Source organism: Drosophila innubila (genome assembly GCF_004354385.1).
Source record: "Drosophila innubila isolate TH190305 chromosome 2L unlocalized genomic scaffold, UK_Dinn_1.0 4_B_2L, whole genome shotgun sequence".
In the NCBI taxonomy this organism is placed as follows: Eukaryota; Metazoa; Arthropoda; class Insecta; order Diptera; family Drosophilidae; genus Drosophila; species Drosophila innubila.
In genome coordinates, this window is record NW_022995372.1 from 2,819,704 (window position 1) to 2,839,590 (window position 19,887).

The following is a 19,887-nucleotide window of genomic DNA, read 5'->3' on the forward strand; positions in this document are numbered from 1 at the left end:
AAGTTATTCAATTACTCACTTTGGGGTCGCATATGAATTCAAATTAAATTATGTAGCTGCAACTGCAACTGCAACAACAACAACAACAACAATTGGCCATGGCAATTACAGCTATAAAAGCGGCCTTAACACGAATCGCGTGCAAAAACAATTTAAAAAACAATCAAAAACCAGGCAAGACGAAGAGACAACAAGAGACTCCCTATTCCCTATATATATATATACAGACTGCTTCTCTGCTCTGTTTCACTTACACCCACACACAGAAAGAGTGGCAGAGACAGAGTGAGAGAGAGAGAGAGAGGGAGAGGGGGGAACTTGCAACTTGAAACAGGCGTCCACTTTACACTTGCCCCCAAATGGGGTAAAAGTTAAAGTAAACATAACTTGAGTGGCGCGCTCAAAAAGGCGAGAGCTCCATACCCTATACACCAAAATGGGGCATATCAGTTAGCCAGGGAGGAAGGGTCGGGGAAATGGAGAATAACACGCTACACTGAGCAAATAAGAGAGTATTAGGTAGAGGAATTTGAGTTGAAAAAGAATTGCAGAACAGGGAATTTAGATTAAATTGCAATTGCATATCAGTTCTAACAAAATCATCTGTTAGCTTAAAACTAAACTTAAAACTAGCCATGTTAGTATTCTGATAAGGTTTCTATTATCTTCATTTATCTATTTTAATATAATTAAAACAATTGATATTTTATTTAATTTAACATATATTATCTAAAAGTAGTTTTTATAAATTTCTATTCAAAGAAAAAAGAAAATATTAAAATTTTATTCTTTTCCATTCAATAAAATTTTATATTTCACCAGCGTATTTTTTTTTTTTTTTTTTAATTCTTGAGCTTTTTCCTCTTATCTTAAAATTGAATCTGAGCTAATTTGCAAAAAAGGAATACTGTAATCTGGTATCAAATATGTCTATTTTGTAGAGCATTTGTTAGTCGCCTATGTTAAGAATTTCTGTCTCTATTATACGTTTCATTTTGATTTCATGTAAATTGCCTGTCGACGACACAACACCAGCAACAACACCAACACCAACACTAACACAACACGACTCGCACTCACACACACACACAAAAAAAAAAACACACACACACGCCTTTGACTCTGTGTTTGCCGTACGCTGATTGGTTGACAGCTCAGCTTAAGGGGGCGGCGCTTGGAAGAGAGCGAGAGAGAGTGAGGGAGAGAGCATGCTTGAGTGCAGTTGGCAGAGCGGCAAGTAGACAGCTGAGGCAGGTGATAGAAGAGACAGGAGACAGGTGGGGCATGTGAGGTTAACTGAGGCAGGTGTCGCCAGTGCAATTTGCTACTTAACTCACTGAGACTCGATTTAAGGCTCGAAATTAAATAAACGCGAATTTTGTATTTGCGAAGAAGACAGGGGAAAAAGATGAAAAATAGCCGACGGCAAAAATTTAGCTTGCTATCGAAAACCAATTAAAAGTAACAGCTGAAAATTAAACAATAAGCAATGCTAGTAGCTTAGATAAAATTTAGAGATACCAAAAATTGACTTAAATAAAGAAGCAAAAAACTGAGTAATAATTAAATTAGAAAAAGATCTAGTTTGTTTATATAACGATATATAGTTTTAATTTTTTAGACTGCGCCTTAATATTATTTTTTAAGCAGTAAAATAAATTTGTAAATGTTTTTGCAATAGTAACTTTGATAATGTGTATTTTCCAAAAACAGGAAATTTAAATTAAATTAATAAAGTTAAATTAATGACTTTTTTATACCTTCGATAAATACCTAAATGAATCCTGTTAGTCTCCATTTAATCTTACTCCTCTGCTATGTTTTTTCCTGGATTTTAATCAGAATATTAATACGTTCTTTAAAAAAAAAGTTTTATGTAAAATCTGTCGATTTTTGTTAAAATGTTTTTAGTTTCGGCTTTTTCCCAATTTTTGCATTAAAATTCTTTTTTAGATAATTTAATTTTTTATTTATCCATTCATAATTTTTATTTCTTAATCAACTGGTTTCTAATATTGCCTGTCCACATTTATTTCCTCAGTTTAATATTGTAAGTACAAGTATAATTTTTCAAAGTTCTTATACGGAATCATTGGCGACCAATTAAAAGTTACAGCTGAACTCTTAATAATATTAATTTAAAATATGCATTGGCTAAATGAGTGGCAAGACATGGTTCCATACCAGAAGATACGTTACTATCCATACCAAGTAGGTGACACCTCCTAAATGACAGTGAGGAAGGGTAGTAAGAAGAGAGAGAGGAGTGGAGAATACGTTCTTCTTCGAGAGAATCGACAATTGGCAACTTGTTTGTCACTTGATGCTGTGTCATGACTATTTTTGGGTCGAAACTGTTTGTTGTGTAGATGTGAATGTGAATGTGTATGTGTATGTGAATGTGAATATGAATGTGTATGTGAATGTGGATGGATGACAGGTCTGCATGCCAATCACGCGTCAATTGTAAAGAAACCTCGGGCTATTTAAGAAACCCATCCACAGCCATAAAGGCCGCCTGTCAATGTTGATGAGTTGATTTTGTCGTTGACAATCGATCCTTAACCAAAAGCCCACAACTCGAATACGAGTTTCCCCACTTACACTTCCCTATCAGCTATGCGAAACATTGTATTTTCTACAATCAAAGAGATACTCTATAAACTCTATACTTCATTGTTAATCAAAATGTTTGTCTTGGTTGTACTACCCTCTGATAAAACTAGTTTCCTTCACACATATGCCCTATCGTCTTTGCGATCTGTTTTATCTCATTGTAAGTCTGAAGCCTTAAGGATTTATTGCATTGAATTGCTTGAATTAAATAAAATTTATTCTTTCTTTTGCGATAGATAGATTTATTATTACTTGCATATCTGCGATATTAAACAATGTTAAAAATTCTAATGTCTAAAATATTCTTGGTAAAACTATAATTTTTCCAAAATAAAAACAAACATAAAAAAATCTTAGATTCAAAATATTTGTTCTACTTTTAAGAATGTTTAGTTTTCGACGCATTTCTGAAGTAAAAGGCCAACAAATCTAAACATCTTGTCCCAAAACTAAGAATATTCGTTACAAAGATGCGTTGAGAAATTCTTTTTTTATTTTTTGTGTAGACATTATCATAAGTTATTATATTTTACAAGAAGTTTTCATAAATATGTCAAAGTCGATATATAATTATGTGTTTATGTTTATTAGTGAAGTCCTAGATCTGATGTAGACTTAATTATCTTTTTATTAGCCTAGAAATTCTTAACCAATACAACTTACAGTAGACACTTGATAATGTTAAGCTGGTTAGGCATTAAAAAAAAATCCAGTTACTTATATACTTGTAATAAAGCATTATTTCACCAATAAAAACTCAATTTAATATTAAATATAATATATATAAAATATAATTAAAAATTATGTAGCTAAAAAACTAAAAATTTTATAGTCTAGGAGTATACTAATTTTAATAAACACAATAAAACCGCATATCTTTTCATTTTCCCGCTTCAACCTGATATTGTCTCGCTCTGTTTTCCTAAATTACCAGCAATATTAGGAGCTCAATGATCCCTTATTCCCCTCCCGATTTAACAGGCTGTGTGACTAATGCCCAAAGTGAGTTTACGGGGGCAAACTCCTCTTATCTATGATATGACCTTCCTTCTGGGACGTCTTACAGTTGGGGTATTCCTGTATATCTTAAGTTTTATGACAATCGCTTTTGTTGTGGTTCTGATTGTTGTTGTAGTTGTTGTTGCTGAGTATTAGGTGTTATCTGTAAACTCAAAGCTGTGATAAAACCATTAACAATTTATTAGCGTGTTCGAAACCGTGTCTGGCATTTGTATTGAGTTAGGGGATCACGTGAGTCACTTTTACTATATCATGAGTCAGTCTCTCTCTCTCTCTCTCTCTCTCACTGTCTCTTTCTTTGATCTGTTCTCTCAATTTTACTGCACTGTGATTTCTAATTGTTATCATCACTTATCAGCCTCCAATTCAATTAAGCGAACAATCAATTATGATTTGTCACGCGAGCTCCAAAAAAAAAAAAATACAAAAAAAATACAAAAATAGTTTAGTGATATGAAAAACACAACCGCACACACCCCTCCCTCCATTCCCTCCTAGTTGTGTCTTATCAGACAGTGCGGGCCTCTCGTTTTATGTTTGACATTTCTTAATTATTGATTTTATGTTTTCGCTACCTTTTGAAGATTGAAACATGTGTTCCTAGGCCGCAGCTACGAAACGGAAATGAAATTAATTGGAAAAGTGCGTAATACTAACAAGATATTTGGAAATTCAAGACAATATTTGAGTGTATATTGACATGATAATTTCATAATATTTATACTACTTGTCAAATTGTACGTAACATAACGATACCACGAGCATTATAATAAATTAGCATCAATTCAGTAGATTATTTTAATGTTCACACACATTAAACATTAATAGAAATGTATGCTTTTAAAAACGCACAAAGAATTTTTACATGCAATGCAGAGTATAATTTAATTGAAAATATAAAAACTATACTAAACACAACGCATAATTTTAAGTAGCAAAGTCAACATATTATTGAAAATGTAAAATTACAAAGAATCGTGTATGTGTTTCCAAAGTTGGGCTTTTCAAGATATTATTCATCGACAATAAATTAAATTATTCTTTATTAGCTTTAATTTGATAAATGATAGTCAATAAATTTAAGTATTTTTTTAAATGATTCTCTTCATCCAAAATATCGCATAACTTAGTTAACACTTGCTATTTTTCACTACTTTTTTTAGCAATTAAAAAAATATATATGTAAATAATAAAAATAATTATTCAGCAGCATAATCAACTGATAAATCCACTGCATGATATTCTATTGCATTGTCGTTGTGTTGATAAAAAAAAGTTTTAAAATTAATAGGAACGTTGTCGATATCAGAAACATTTTTCTTGGTTTTAAAAAATTTTTTGCAATAATGCTTAAATAAATTTTTTACGTTTTTTTACAAGTTGTTTCCAATAAAAACAATGGAAAAAAATAAGCACAGCAAATGCATTGCTTCGAGTCGAGGCGCGGAACACAAATAATTTGGAAGGCCGCTTGCGGCGAACTTTTAATATAATTTTATATTAATTCAAAGATACTGAATATTGATTTATAAATTAAAAACAAAAACGCAAGTTGAAGAATTTCCTTATAGAATTTTGAAAATGAGTAGGCTAAATATTTTATGTCCATTTTATGGGTATTTTAAAAAGCATTTAAACGCATTCACATTTGTCGTGTTCAAGGAGAGAGAGAGTCAGTGTAATAAAAAAATTATATTATTTAAAAATACACAAGTATATAAAAGTAGTTTTTGGAATATTGAGAAAGTGTGAAGATGTTCCGTTCGTATGTGCGTGAAGCGGTTCGTTCGAGTCGTAGTTTTGCTCGGGTTTATTCAAAGGATGTGCGATTCGGGGCGGAGGCGCGGGCCAAGATGATAAGGGGCGTGGATGTGCTGACAGATGCGGTGGCCGTGACCATGGGACCCAAGGGACGCTGTGTCATACTGGAGCGTCCCTGGACATCGCCAAAGATCACCAAGGATGGCGTTTCGGTGGCGCGAGCAATTGCTTTAAAGGATCAGCATATGCAGCTGGGCGCCCGGCTCGTCCAGGATGTGGCCGACAATACGAATCAAACGGCAGGCGATGGCACCACAACGGCCACTGTGCTGGCCAGATCCATAGCCAAGGAGGGCTTTAATCAGATAACACGCGGCGCCAATCCCATTGAGATACGACGTGGCGTCATGATGGCCGTGGAAAGTGTCAAGGATACGCTGCGGGAAATGTCACAGGCGGTGGAAAGCCGAGAGGAAATCGAACAGGTGGCCACGATCTCGGCGAATGGCGATGCTGAGATCGGAAAACTTATAGGCGAGGCAACCGATCGCGTGGGACGGCGGGGAACCATAACGGTTAAGGAGGGCAAACGACTCAAGGACGAACTGGAGATTCTGCAGGGACTGCAGTTCGACAAGGGCTACATCTCGCCCTTCTTCATCAATGTGTCCAAGGGCGCCAAGGTGGAGTTTACCAATGCCTATGTCTTGATCACTCTGAAGAAAATCAAATCTCTCAAACAGATTGTCAGCTCCCTAGAGATTTCTCTACGCCAACGCCGTCCACTGCTCATCATTGCCGATGACATCGATGGCGAGGCATTAAATGCCCTCGTTTTGAATCGCCTCAAGCTTGGACTCCAGGTGTGCGCTGTGAAAGCTCCCGCTTTTGGCAATTACCGCAAGCAGCTGCTGGGAGACATTGCCGTTGCCACGGGAGCCACCGTTTTTGGGGATGACATCGACTATGCCAAGATCGAGCAGGCCAAGCTCGAGGACTTTGGTGAGGTGCGTGTGCGAACACAAATCGTTAGGGAAAACACCGATGACTTATTACACATCGATGTTTTCCAAATACAAATCATTGTTGATTCATATATCGATCATACACTTTCGATATATCGATGACTACATTAGTTTTTGATACAAAATAAGAAAAGACAGATAGACAGACGGACAGATAGACAGACAGACAGACAGACAGACGGACAGACGGACAGACAGACAGACGGACAGACAGACGGACAGACGGACAGACAGACAGACAGACAGACAGACGGACAGACGGACAGACGGACAGACGGACAGACAGACAGACGGACAGACAGACGGAAGGATAGACGGAATGCTTTATCGACTCGGCTGTTGATGCTGATCAACACTATATATATTTTATGGGTCGAGGATGCCTCCTTTTCCCTGTTACATACTTTCCAACGAACATAATACACCCTATTACTTATTTTTTATGTAACGGGTATAAAAACAAAATGAAAATCAGTCTCTGATTAAATGTAACATTCGTAGGTAGGCGAGGCCGTCATTAGCAAGGATAGCACCATGTTGCTGCAGGGCAAGTCCACGCCAGAGACGCTGGAGAGACGCATCAAGGAGCTGCAGGATGAGCTAGAGGATCCGGCTACAAAACCGGAGCAGAAGGATCGTTTGCGTCAGCGGATTTCCACACTGACCAATGGGGTGGCTGTCATACACATTGGTGGCACCAGCGATGTGGAAGTGGGCGAGAAACGGGATCGGGTCAATGATGCCCTCAATGCGACCAGGGCTGCAATTGAGGAGGGAATTGTGCCTGGAGGCGGCACCGCTCTGCTGCGTTGCATTCCCCAGCTGGAGGATCTCGAGCCGGACAACGAGGATCTGCAGGTGGGCATCGATATAGTCGGCAATGCACTGCGCATTCCCTGCATGACAATTGCGCGAAATGCGGGCGTCGATGCGGCCATGGTGGTGGCCAAGGTCATGAATGGCACCGATGACTTTGGCTACGATGCCATGCGGGACGAGTACGGCATGCTGATCGACAAGGGCATCATTGATCCCACCAAGGTGGTGCGCACCGCCCTTCAGGATGCGGCGGGCGTGGCATCCCTGCTTAGCACCACCGAGGTGGTCATCACCGAGCTGCGGGACAAGGATCCACTCGCTGCTCTCGCGGATGGAGCTGGCGCTGGCGCCTTGGAGGAGGCTCTGGGCGGCATGGACTTGGGTGGTATGGGCGGCATGGAAGCTCTAGCGGCATTGGGTGGCATGGGAGGCATGGGCGACATGGGAGGCATGGGTGGCATGGAAGGAATGGACATGGATACGGGCAGCTCAGCTCAGGAAATGAACGAGGCGGTCAAGAGTATTCCCGGCATGGAGGATGTCGAGGTCCATGACATTGACAGCACTCAATTTTAGCTAGTCCCCCCCGTTCCCCTCCCCTCCGCCTCCACTCTCTCTCCCCCCGCTTCTTTACGCTGTTTTGGTAATGTTTGTGTTTTTCCACCCAACGCATTTTCCTGTGTGCCAAATTTTGTGTTTTTTATTTTCTGATGTATAATAAAGAAAAATTGTTAAAGTGCTTTACTTTTTTACTGTAAGGACTTAAATTTTGAACTACACAAATTAATTTTATTCTAATACTAATTGTATTGTTTATACTTCATAAAATATAACTTTAAATATTTCATTTTTATTTTGAATAAATTTTACTAATTTAATGTTATATTAGATTTTAAAAAACTTAGTCAACGTTTCTTAGTTGACATTAAGTTCATAATTAAATAATTAAACTTTGATGACTATATTAGTTTCTGATACATGCACATTAGACTGGGTAAATATTTTTTTTTTTGGCGACAAAGCGGTTATTCTAAGAAGAATTGCCCAAAAAACCATGGGCTTCCACTTTTTTCAGAGAACTTATTCGTGATCTTTATATGGGTAATTGTCTGTTAGGTGGCACTTACCTAAAAAAAAAAAAGCCCAGATAGAGGCCGAATTATGATAAATTTACAGATGAGAATTAGTTGGCTCTCTTACCTAGTTTTCTTAAATTGAATTTTAAACAAACACTTTTGTCAAGTTTTTTAGAAGATTCAATAAAAAAGTTCATTTTGCATTAATCTGAAAATTTGATTGAAAAGAGAGCGCCAACTTATTCTTATCTCTAAATTCATCATAATACCGCCCTCTTATTGGGCTTATAATTTTCTTTGTTTCAGAAGTAGGTTCTACCTAACAGATAGTTACCAATATATGAAATACGTATAACTTCTTCTTGAAAAGTGAAGCTCAATATTGGTTATAGACCCATGGTTTCTTGGGCAATTCTTCTTAGAACTCATCGTAGATTGAGATTATCATAACCGCTTTGATCATATTTTTTACTCCATAAAAATTGACGCACTCTAATGCACATTCTGTAAGATTGGCTAAAATATGTTTAGAAAAACACAACAATGTTCATACTTAATCTTTATTGTTGACCAATTGTTCCAATTGCCGCTATTTAATAAAGTTAGTAGTCAGATTTTTACCAATTCTTGTGACATTTTATATTTTGAGATATATATATGTAAGGACTCCATGTTTTCGATACATTTAAGAAAAGTTTTTATAAATTTGCCATGTGCCGCTGGCACCCCAACCCGTGCAGATGCCCACATAGTTTACCGGGAACAATGAGCCGGCATCGTAAGATAAGAAAGCTCTAGCTTCACCCACATGACCGACGCTGATAACGTTATCAGACCAACGCACCCAAAAGCCACGGAATTCGTCAGCACTCAGGATGCGTGGTGTCGGCACTTCGGCAACGTCCGGCTTTTGGCCATTCTTGCGAATGACGGAAATTGTATTCTCCCAGCCGCCGATGAAAATCTCGTAAAATTGGACACCTTGCAGGTTACTTGGGCTGAGAACGAGGTGAGCATCCTTCGGTGAGCGCACCTTGAAGGTAAAGATTTCCCCGGAGGCCGGGAAGAACTTGTATTCCAATTTATTGGGTGTATTGACTTCAATTATTTGCTTCGTTGACTGAGATTCTGATTCCCGTTCGTTCGTGAATACGTTGATATTTTTGACTTTGATATTGTAGGGTTTTTGTGTTGACTTCTTTGGCCGTATCATCATGACGGCTTTTTTAAAGGAGTAAGTGAGTCCATGAAAAGTACCCCAATTGACGCCCGTTGCGAAGTGATGATCTTTATATATACCTGTCAATTGGCTGTAGGAATGGAAGTTAGTAAACAAAGCACTAAAATATAACAAGCATTACATTATACCTTTCACCACACAAGGAAAAAATGGAGTTGTACCACCAGGCGGCAGCTTGGAGTGCAGCGCAGTTACCGTATGGACCTATTTTCCTATCATGTGTGGAAAACTTCATGCCACGATGAGTTGAGAGTGAATCACCGGCAGTTCCACTGGCTTTGCCCAGAGTGTGTAAGACATATTCTTGCTTTTCGTCGCCGATTGCAAAATCTTCATACTTCTCATACCATGTTTGTCCCTCATAATCCTCGAGAAGAACAAGTAACTCTTGGTTTCTATCTGCCGTCATTGCATGTAATTTATCCAGACCCATGAAGAACTCGCCACTTAGATCTCCAAATCCCGTTTTGTATTCCATCCAGTCACGATAGAAGTTGACACTGCCATCCATTCTCCTTAAGAAAATCGTCCATCCACCTTCGTGACTCTCTGCATCGCAGGCAACTTGAAAAGGTTGTCTACTAAAGTTTGGGAGGATTACGTCGTAAATTCCACAGGATTTTGCATCGACACAGTTGCGTTTTTCCAAGCCTTCAGCATTTTTTATCAATTTCGTTGCGCACATGCTTCAGAACCGATCTTATCATTTGAATTTTCGTTTCCCTATCCAGTCCATCTGTATATTTTTTATGAGGATCGGCTAGTTGGATATTTAGATTTACAATTATCTCATTTGATTGGGGGTGTGAAGTTCCATCAGATAAGGAAGTATATGTAGAATACTTTGTAATATATGTATTCTGAGTATATGTAGTAGTAATATATGTAGTAATTGCAAGGATTATAACAATTATTCTTTTTAGCAACATTTTAAAACTGAACTTTTTTGAACTGACTGCGTCAAAACTTAACTTGCTGAGTATAAATGAAAACTAATTTTATGTCCGACATCACATGCGTTTTATATATTTTTCATGTATTTTAATATTCATACACTCGTGTACTTGACCCGACTTGACTCGAGATTTGATTATACCGTATTTCTATTTCACGCAGATCATACGAGACGAAATAATCAGCATTACTTTTAGTTCCTAAGTAAACTGAAAGAAATGTTATCTTTAACAAGCCAAAGGTCATATACACTATACCAAATATTTATTTCAGTCATCGTTCCTATGAATATAATATTCAGATCCGTAATTTAAAAAAAAAGAACAAGGTTTTATTTAATTTCAAAAGAAGTAAATTTTTAAGCAAAACAAGGCTTGGCACACTCCATAAAGTAAAATATTCCTGATCAGTCTTAACTGCCGAGTTATATAATGATTTTTTGTTTTTCTTTTCTTTTTTTTTTTTTGATTCGGAACTACATTATACATCTGCAGTATATATTCTGACCAAACTTGTCTAAAATCAACTTACTATATAATATAGCTGTCCTTTTAACGAATGGTCTAAAAAATTAATATAGGGTATCCTACACTCGAGTGCGCTCGACTAATCAGAGAAAAAATATTTGAAACTATTAAATTATTTATCTTTAAGTTTTAAAATTAAAATTATGTACAATTTACTTCTGTTGTTAATATATAAATACATTACCTTTTTTTTATTTTAAGTACTTAAGAATATTTTGTCGACTGCTTTAAGTCGAAGTTAAATAAATAAATAAATGGAGATCTCAAGACGTGGAACAAGCTGTGACCCAGTGAACCACGTTTGTAATGCTATCAATAATTAAGTGCCGCCTGCCACCTCGATGGACAAGAGACAAAGACAAGGGACAAGCGACAAGAGACAGCTGATCAAACCAGGGAGAAGGAGACAGGGCTGGCAACGGGGACGGAGTGAAAAACGCGCACATCGACTGCTTAATAAGCGGCGGCTGCTGCATAAATTTCCACCCAAAAACATAAGAAATACATACAAATTATTAGATAGGCGCACTCTGAATGCTCTACAACAACACCAGTGATAGGAAAAATATTTTATAGCAAAAAATGCCGGACGTTATCGTAAACTAAAACTTAAGTACAAATTTTATGTTTTTTTCGATGAGCCAAAAATAAAAATTGTTATTTTCATAATTCTATATACTAAAACTAATTTGTTGAAAATACTAAATACAATACAACGGGAAGGAAGGGTGAAAAAGTAACGTCTGAAAACTAATTTCACTATATTGAATAAGCATATGGCTTAACTTAGAAAGCATTTGATTGAATAAAATTGAAACTTTGTAAAGAAATCAAAATTATTTTAGGTATTTTTTTTTACATTAAAATTAAATAATGGATAACTGTTAAAAAATTAGTTTCGTATATTATCCATAGTTTTTTTAGTCCTTGTGAATCATCTAAGGAATCATATAGCAAATCTCTCTATGAATCAGATAAGTTTTCAAAATTTACTTGTTTTTTGTAGATAAAAGCCAGAAAGTGTTTTTTCTTTACCCAATTTAAAATTCTTTCTGTAAAATATATGTCAACAAAATGAATTTAAAAGTATTTTTATGAAGAGCACGCAATGAAGCAAAAATCTTTGTTCGCAAATGTCTTGTTCAACAGGCAACCGAATGGGCCGAATGGAACCTGGCCAAAAGGAAACATGTGCAAATGCGCATGCGTAATTATTGAAACAAGTTAATTACTGTGGAGGTGCCTCGTTGGCCAACCGCCAACTCCAACTCCAATTCCGACTTCAATTCCGACTACGACTTCAACTTCAACTTCAAGCCGAAGTCAGACTACAGTTTGTGGCACGATCGTTGCGCGGGCGAATTAAGTCTTGGACTGGTTGTCTTTTAATATATGCAGCCACATTCCAATCATGTTGGGGGCATCCTTTTAAGGCCCTGTCTTGGGTCCTGTTGCAGCTGCAGTTCGATCACTTTTCAAGCGTGATCAAAGTGTGAAATGACTTGTTGCTGTCCGTGGTTTGTCTGATTGTCTGATCATCGCATACAAATTGCTTGATGCCTTCGATAGGAATCACAACTCTTCCCTCTCACTCTGTCTCTCTCTCTCTCTCACTCGCACTGTCTCTCCCTCAATCTATTGCCTGGTCTTAATTAAGTTGTTCTACCTGTGTTCTACCACACTTCCCAGTAAACTCTTTAGATCCGCTTTCCCGCTAAAACCACATCCCCATAAAGTCATCGTTGGCATGCCAAAGTGCATCTAATGAAATTATGGCTAAACTCGCATCCAATTAATACTGAAAACACGCTAGAAATGTTATCTTTGGCATGCAGAAAAATATTTTAAAATATGTTGAAAAACATTCAAGATTTGTATTGATTTATATGGGAGAATCGACGAGCTAGAGATACCAAATTTACAATATGCATTTTAAATTAATTTGAACTTTTAAATATAAACGAATTATAAATAAAAGTAAACGAAAATAAAACAAAAATTTAATTCAAAATTCGATTAAGACCCACACTAAAAGAATCGAAGAGCTAGCGACACCAAATTTACAAATCGCTTTTAAACTAATTTTGAATGCAAACGAATTGCACATAAAAATAAATTAAAATAAATCAAAAATTCAATTTTTTATTAAACAACATTATGAGAGAATCGAAGAGCTAGAGACACCAAATTTAATATTAGAATTTTAAATTAGTTTTGAATTTTGAATATAAATGAAATACACATAAAAATAAATTAAAATAAAACAAAAATTCAATTTTTAATTGTTTTGTTCGACATTATAAGAGAATCAAAGAGCTAGAGACACCAAATTTACTATACGGACTCTAAACTATTTTAAAATTTTAAATATAAACAAATTATAAACAAGTAAATATGAAAACATGTACTGATTAGTATGACTAAGTTTGACTGTTTGGTTGGACTTGGATTTCCCATTCGATTATCTCTCTGAGGTTCATTAGGTTTATCAGTGGATGATAGGGGGGAAAAGTGCGTCAATCATATTCAATTAAATTCAATTTGTTGCCTTATTTCATGCTAGAAACAAACATATAAATGCCAAGTGACATCATATTGATTTTTATGTTGATTTCCAATTCGATTTGACTAAAAAGTGCACTCTATAAAGTATCTAATAAATAAGCACGCGCTCAACGGATTGCAATCACAGTACGAGTAATATTATTGATTTTGGGACTCAACCTAAATTAACTAATAGAGGATGATGATTCGATGTCCCACAGGCAGATGATTGGTCTGTCCACTAATTATTCAAGTCTATCAATTAATAATCGACTCAGAACGCCCTTCTCCACGGTAGTTCCACATTATTTGCATTCTTAATTTGTTCCTAATTAAATATTCATCTTTTGTTCAAACTCTAGTCTTGAGTATCTCACGCTGTGTCATTTTTATGGCACTTGATTTATTCGAATATCTCTGATTAATTGAAGCCGACTTGTGTCTAATAATTTTTGTATGTTTTTTGTTGGAGAAAGTCTACAGTTAAAGTGAGACAGAGAGATGGCGAGGGAGAGTGGGGAAGTGGGAGAGAGAGGCTTCTCTATTAGGGCTCGTTAAACAGAGATGCTCTCTCAGCTTGGCTCTTGGGTCCGTCCTACATTTGCTACGGTTTATTTTTACGCTTGAGCCGCATAATTTAATAACCCCAAGAGTCATGTGGCATGTGCATAAGTCTTTCGGTATTTTTTATTTTTACAGTTTGCCTTCGCCTTTCTCCCCCTCTTACTCTCTCTCTCTCCCTCTGTCTCTCTGCTTGCAAGACAAATGGGTTTATTATATGATGTCTGAAATTTATGCGCGCTATTAAATTGTTTATTAAACGGCCGCCTGGCACAAATGGCGAAAATAAATCGCTTTTCACTTTAAAATTAATTCAACTAGTTCCCTCTCTCTCGTCTCTTTCTCTCTTTCTCTCTCTGTCTCTCTTGCATTAGCTGTTTTACTTAAAGGAGCTGCTGATGAACTCATTTGTCAACGTCGCCTCTTTGGGAAGAGGAAGCCCTGATGAGACCTCGACCCATCTATTTAATTACCAATATTTTCTGACCAAGTAGCTTGCACATTTACAAGTAATTGCACTGCCTTTGCCCCTCCTCTTTCTTCTTCTACTTAACAGTACAACTCAACTAAGTGCGACCTTAAAACCACGATCAATGCATAACCTTTAAATACTCAAAAAATCTTAAAGCTGTTTTAGTATCTCTTAAACTAAATAATTCAATAAAGCCTTAGTAAGATTGATGAAAATTCGATCTTATAGTAAGTTTTTCAGAATAGATTGAAGAGAATTTAAAAAGTCATCCGCTGTGAACTGTTTTAATGACTTAACTGCTGATACTGATTAAACATATATATAATTATATAATAAATTGAATATTATAAATTATAATAATGGAGGTTACCACGCCTCCTTTTACCAGTTACAGTTATTTACCCAAACACACATTTTGACCAAATTTTTCGATAGGCACAGATTATAAAAACATGCCTTAAATAAATCTCAAAAATATAACCTTGACAAACCTATAAATCCGTCTCATTTAGTTACTCTCTGCCCCTCTTTTTAAACTACTCAGTTTTCAAAGCTTTGCGATAAGAACTAAGTACGAGAATTGCTTATAATCTTCAGCTGTAATCAGACATGTTCTACAAATCTCTAAGCAAAACAAAACCAATTGTTTATGTTCCTCAAACCAATTTTAGTAGCTATCAAATTTCAAAATATTTTGATTGATTTTTCAATTGAATAAAAAGACATAAAGTACAATTCAGATTTATTTATTTTTTGCATCAACCATAAGAAATTTATTAACAACAGTTTAATTAAAAGTTTTGAGAGTTGATTGAATTCATTAATGTTTTAACACAATTGTGGTATTGAATAAAAATGTATTTTAAACAGATTCATTTATTGATTAAATTGACACAATATTGAATTTTGTTAAAATAATTTTTTTACTTAAATAAAATGGCATATAAAATACATAATTTACTATTTCTCTTATTTTAATAGAAATAAATAAATAATTATGTTAAAATTAAATATTAGCTTATGGCATTCGATTTTAGTGACTCCAAAGTCTCTAGCAATTTATAAACACACATTTGAATAAATACTTTTCAACTTTTAATGAAATGAAAATTCCTTAATATATTTGATATCTTATAATGATTATTAAAAATGCATAATTTTTTATTACATATGATATTAATTGACTGCAGATTTAATTAGTTTGTAACTCAGCTGGTTAGCAGACAATTTTAAGACACGTTGTTAGTTCGTTTTTATGGGATTTTTACTGTATTCGTTGGCGTCGTCGAGCGTCTCGTGTTTGTAAACGGAAGCCGAGCTTAGTGCGAAATTCAATTTGCGAACCGCTTGGAAAACTGAAAACTCCAACAACAACAGCAATAGCATAAAAGTGACTAACTGACAGTCTGACAAACTGACTAACTGAGAGAGGTTCGCATATAAAATTTACATTCATTAGCTCGTTATCAATCTTAATGCGGTTCGTAGTCATCTTTAGGCACTTATGACTCCCAACTTGCCGCTTGCCACATGCGGCCAGCTATAAAATTTGCAACTAATTACAAAAAGTAATTAATAGTGAGCTCAGCTGTCAATGCTGCGCCGGCGCCGAATCGACGGTCGTCTCTTGTCGAATGTCGACTGTCGGTCGTTGATCGTCGGTCGTCGGTCGTCGTAACCGGAGGCCACCGTCAGTCCATTGAAATAGCCATAAGCGTTTCGCAATGGCGGCGTGAAATCAATAAATTAATATACTACAAGATACAGCAGCCATTTTGGAAGATGACGAAGATTAAATTCACTTTTGGATTGTTCTCTATGCTGATAATTTTACAACCTCTTTAAGTTTTCTCTACGTTGTGTTTTTTTTATAATGATTTTAAATAAATGTTTTAAATAAAAAGTAAAATAAAAATTATGATAATATTTCCAGTCTATAAAACTAATACTATCTTCATTATCAGTCTTTGATTTTAATTCTCTAGATTTCAAAATAAGTTTTAAGAAAACATATCGAATTAATTTTATTAAAATTTTTCATTTCGGAATATGAAGATAATATTCCTAATCTAAATCACTTATACTATCTTAATTGTCAGTCAATGATTTTAAATCTCTAGACTTCAAAGTAAGTTTTAAGAAAACATTTCAAATTCATTTTATTAAATTTTTCATTACGGGACAGCTCAAAATTTTATATTTTCCATTATTAACAATAATAATTATTTTAATTATAATATATATTGTTTTCAAGCCTTATATTAGCTCAAAGCAAAACAGGCATGAAATGAAAAACTCTAAATAAAATAGGTATAAAATATCATTTTTTTACTAAGTAACTAAGCATGTACTTACAATTAAAAACTTAAAAAAACTACAAACTATCCGATTTAACTTCAAATTATCTCCAATTTTTAGTTTTACAAATAAATTAGAATCTGATTGTATTAATATAAGCAAAGTTTCAAAAAACAGTTTTCTATAATTTTTAGATAAATGTTAAGTTTGCGAAGCACTTTGGCTTTAAACTGTGTACATAATTTTAATGGGTATCATAATAGGAGAAGCATAATATTCTCCGACAATTTTCCAACCATTACTTTTTTTTGGAAGATCCTTTCATTCCGTTTAACTGCTACGGAACATAACTCGTTACTCAATCAATCAAACAAACACTCAACAAATAGGTTACACAAACGATGATCAAATTGTTAGACTTTTTTGATAGGGTACTAACAATATATAAGTAACGAGAATATGCAAACCATAAGGCAAATTCAATGGCACTGAAAAAGTCGTAAATTTAACAAGCGGTGACATCAGTAGCCAACATGGACAACGATATTGTTATGGGTTATGTGTTATGGGAGGTGGAAATGGAAATGGATATGGGTATGGATATGGGTATGGAAATGGACATGGACATGGACAGAAGCAATGGACCATGAAGAGTCAGATAGACGGACAGAGAGAACATCATTTACAAGTCAATAAAATCAATTTGGGTGCTGAGACCAAACAAATTGCCGACAGTCAAATGGGGATATTACTTAGGATAACACATGCCGCACTTCAGCAATTATAATTCTAACGATAGCCAAAGGATGGTCCTCCCCCCTCTCCTAACCTCTACCACTCTGCGATCCTCTCAGAAAGACCGACCTCTAATTAATCAATTATAAAACAAACGAATTCGATGCGATGATAGGGAGAGAAATGAGAAGCAGCAAAGAAGGGAGAGCGAGAAGTGAGGATCTAGAAAAAGGGATAAACGTAGATTGTGAGTTGAACATACAGCAGACACACACAACCACAGTAATACACACACACACACACACCTGGAACGTGGTTCTAACATCTGCTTTTGACCAGTCTGAACTGTGGTCAACGTCAGATAACTGAAGGTAGAATTATGGTAAATGGTAAATGGTCCTTTACCAAAATTAGGAAAAATATGGAAAACAATTTCTAATACTTGCAAAAGTTCTAAAAATTGGAACTATCAGGTTTATATTTACTCTCAATTTTCTAAAAATTAATTTTATTTATTTTTAATCAAGTTTTCCAAAAAAAAACCTTAAGACAGCCTCCATTATCTTCCCCTCTCTTTCAGATATCTATGCTATTTTTGTAAGTTTACCTATCTTAACTGTAGATTTTAAATCTTTTTTTTTAAATATTATAATAGAGAGAGTTGGAGCTATAAACAACAACACTATAAACTTGCCAAGGGTATCACAAAAACAAATTTGTTTATCGACTTGAAAAATCTACGGAAATCAACTGCTATTTGAGCTGGTCATTGTACAAATTATATTTAATTTACTCAAAAACTTTGAATGCGAACAAGATAAACTTTAATAATTTTAATTGACGCACATTAAACTGAAATTACCCAAAAAGAAAAAAAAAATTATAAAATAACATTAATTTGCAAAAACAAAAAGGCGCAAAATGAAAGCCGAAAACAAAACGAAACGAAAACTGGAAAACTAGAGTTGCAACTGAAACTGAAACTTCCATGTGGCAATTAAGTTGAATTCCCCTCTCTCCCCTCTAGCCACTTATTTGGTACACGCACTAATTACCAAAGCATTTTTCATTTTTTTTTCCATAGATGAATATGTGTGTGTGTGCCTCTGCGTGTGAATATGTGTGTGAGTTTTCATGTTTTCCACAATTAGATTTACGAACAAATGAAATTACCGCGCTTTCGTTTTAATTGTTTGCTGGTTATTGGACAGTCGGATATTTAAGTATTCGGGTAACTGAGCTAGTCACAGAATAGGTAGCTGAGGTAATACCCAACTGGGTAACTATGGTAATACCAAAGTATCCTGATGCGAATTTGAGATTGCAACCGACTGTTGTAGCACCGAAAAAAATTAAATTTATAAAAATCACTTGTTTTACAAAAATAATGAAAAATTTGTAGAAAAAATAGTTATACGAGAATATTTAATAAAAATTAAAAATTTTTAAAATAGTAAAATTTTGATAAAAGTTTAATTTTTTTAAATTATTAAAAATTATTAAATAAAAGAATTTGAATGCAAAAGCAATAACGAGGTAAAGCAATGCTTAAATAGACATTGTTTATCAAAATCAGTTAAGGTTTGACAAAGTTATAGATCATTGAGGTGTTCCAAAACTTGAAAATTTTGAAAAAAAAAATATATATATCTGGAATGTCTCAAATGCACAAAGTTTTGATGCAGATTTAATAAAGAGGTCAAACAATGTTCAAAATGATACTGTTTATGAAAATCAATTGAGTTTTGACAAAGTAATGCGACTTTAAGTATTTCAGAAAAAATTCAGGGGAAAGTATAAAAAATTTTGCCAATTTTAAAATAAAATAAAAATTTTTCAAGCTTGAAATCTGTCAAGTTTTAACAAAACTATGGCAAAGTAAAGTTTACAAAAAATTTAATATGAAAAAGGAAAATTTGCAAAGAATTTAATTATTGAAATAGACAATTAATTCAGAGGTCATGACAAAAAATACATTGTTTTGACAAAGCTATGAGATTTTGAAGTTTTTTTTAATAAGTTTCAATTGGAAATAATCGTAAGTACTACCCTGAGAAAGTAACTAAGGAAAAGCTGAGATATGTACCGACTGGGTAAATGGTAAATTCGGTTAGTCGGGAAAATAATGTAGTCAAAGTCGGGTAATCGACAGTCGGTTACTCACACCCGCTAGTCGCTTATCGTTGGTTGGGAATCTGGCGATTATGGGTTGCATAAACCAGTTAATAACGCGCTTCCG

The 19,887-nt window shown here is 35.0% G+C and overlaps 2 protein-coding genes across 3 annotated transcripts; one reads left to right on the forward strand and one right to left on the reverse strand.

Annotated features, from left to right (window-relative positions):
- The first annotated feature begins 5,337 nt into the window (after positions 1–5,337).
- On the forward strand, positions 5,338–7,999 carry LOC117781761 (60 kDa heat shock protein homolog 1, mitochondrial). Of its 2 annotated transcripts, XM_034618583.1 has the most exons (3): positions 5,338–6,080; positions 6,141–6,404; positions 6,924–7,999. In XM_034618583.1, exons 1-3 carry the CDS (start codon positions 5,391–5,393, stop codon positions 7,815–7,817), a joined length of 1,848 nt encoding a protein of 615 aa, XP_034474474.1. In that variant the 5' UTR covers positions 5,338–5,390; the 3' UTR covers positions 7,818–7,999. The 2 variants fall into 2 exon arrangements, with proteins under 2 accessions (XP_034474474.1, XP_034474473.1); XM_034618582.1 differs by having other exon boundaries at positions 5,338–6,404.
- Positions 8,000–8,977: 978 nt separating this feature from the next.
- Positions 8,978–10,430, reverse strand: LOC117780775 (ficolin-1-like). Its single transcript, XM_034617424.1, has 2 exons — positions 9,686–10,430; positions 8,978–9,627 (listed from the first exon to the last, which is right to left on the reverse strand). The coding sequence occupies exons 1-2, from the start codon at positions 10,240–10,242 to the stop codon at positions 9,003–9,005; spliced, it is 1,182 nt and encodes a 393-aa protein (XP_034473315.1). The 5' UTR covers positions 10,243–10,430; the 3' UTR covers positions 8,978–9,002.
- Between the last annotated feature and the right edge of the window lie 9,457 nt (positions 10,431–19,887).

Excerpts from the sequence above, each read along its gene's own strand:
- LOC117781761 (XM_034618582.1), top strand. The coding sequence starts at position 5,391 with ATGTTCCGTTCGTATGTGCGTGAAGCGGTTCGTTCGAGTCGTAGTTTT. Across the intron at positions 6,405-6,923 it reads AGCTCGAGGACTTTGGTGAG|GTAGGCGAGGCCGTCATTAG; the intron begins GTGCGTGTGCGA and ends TAACATTCGTAG.
- LOC117780775 (XM_034617424.1), bottom strand. The coding sequence starts at position 10,242 with ATGTGCGCAACGAAATTGATAAAAAATGCTGAAGGCTTGGAAAAACGC. Across the intron at positions 9,628-9,685 it reads TTTTCCTTGTGTGGTGAAAG|CCAATTGACAGGTATATATA; the intron begins GTATAATGTAAT and ends CCATTCCTACAG.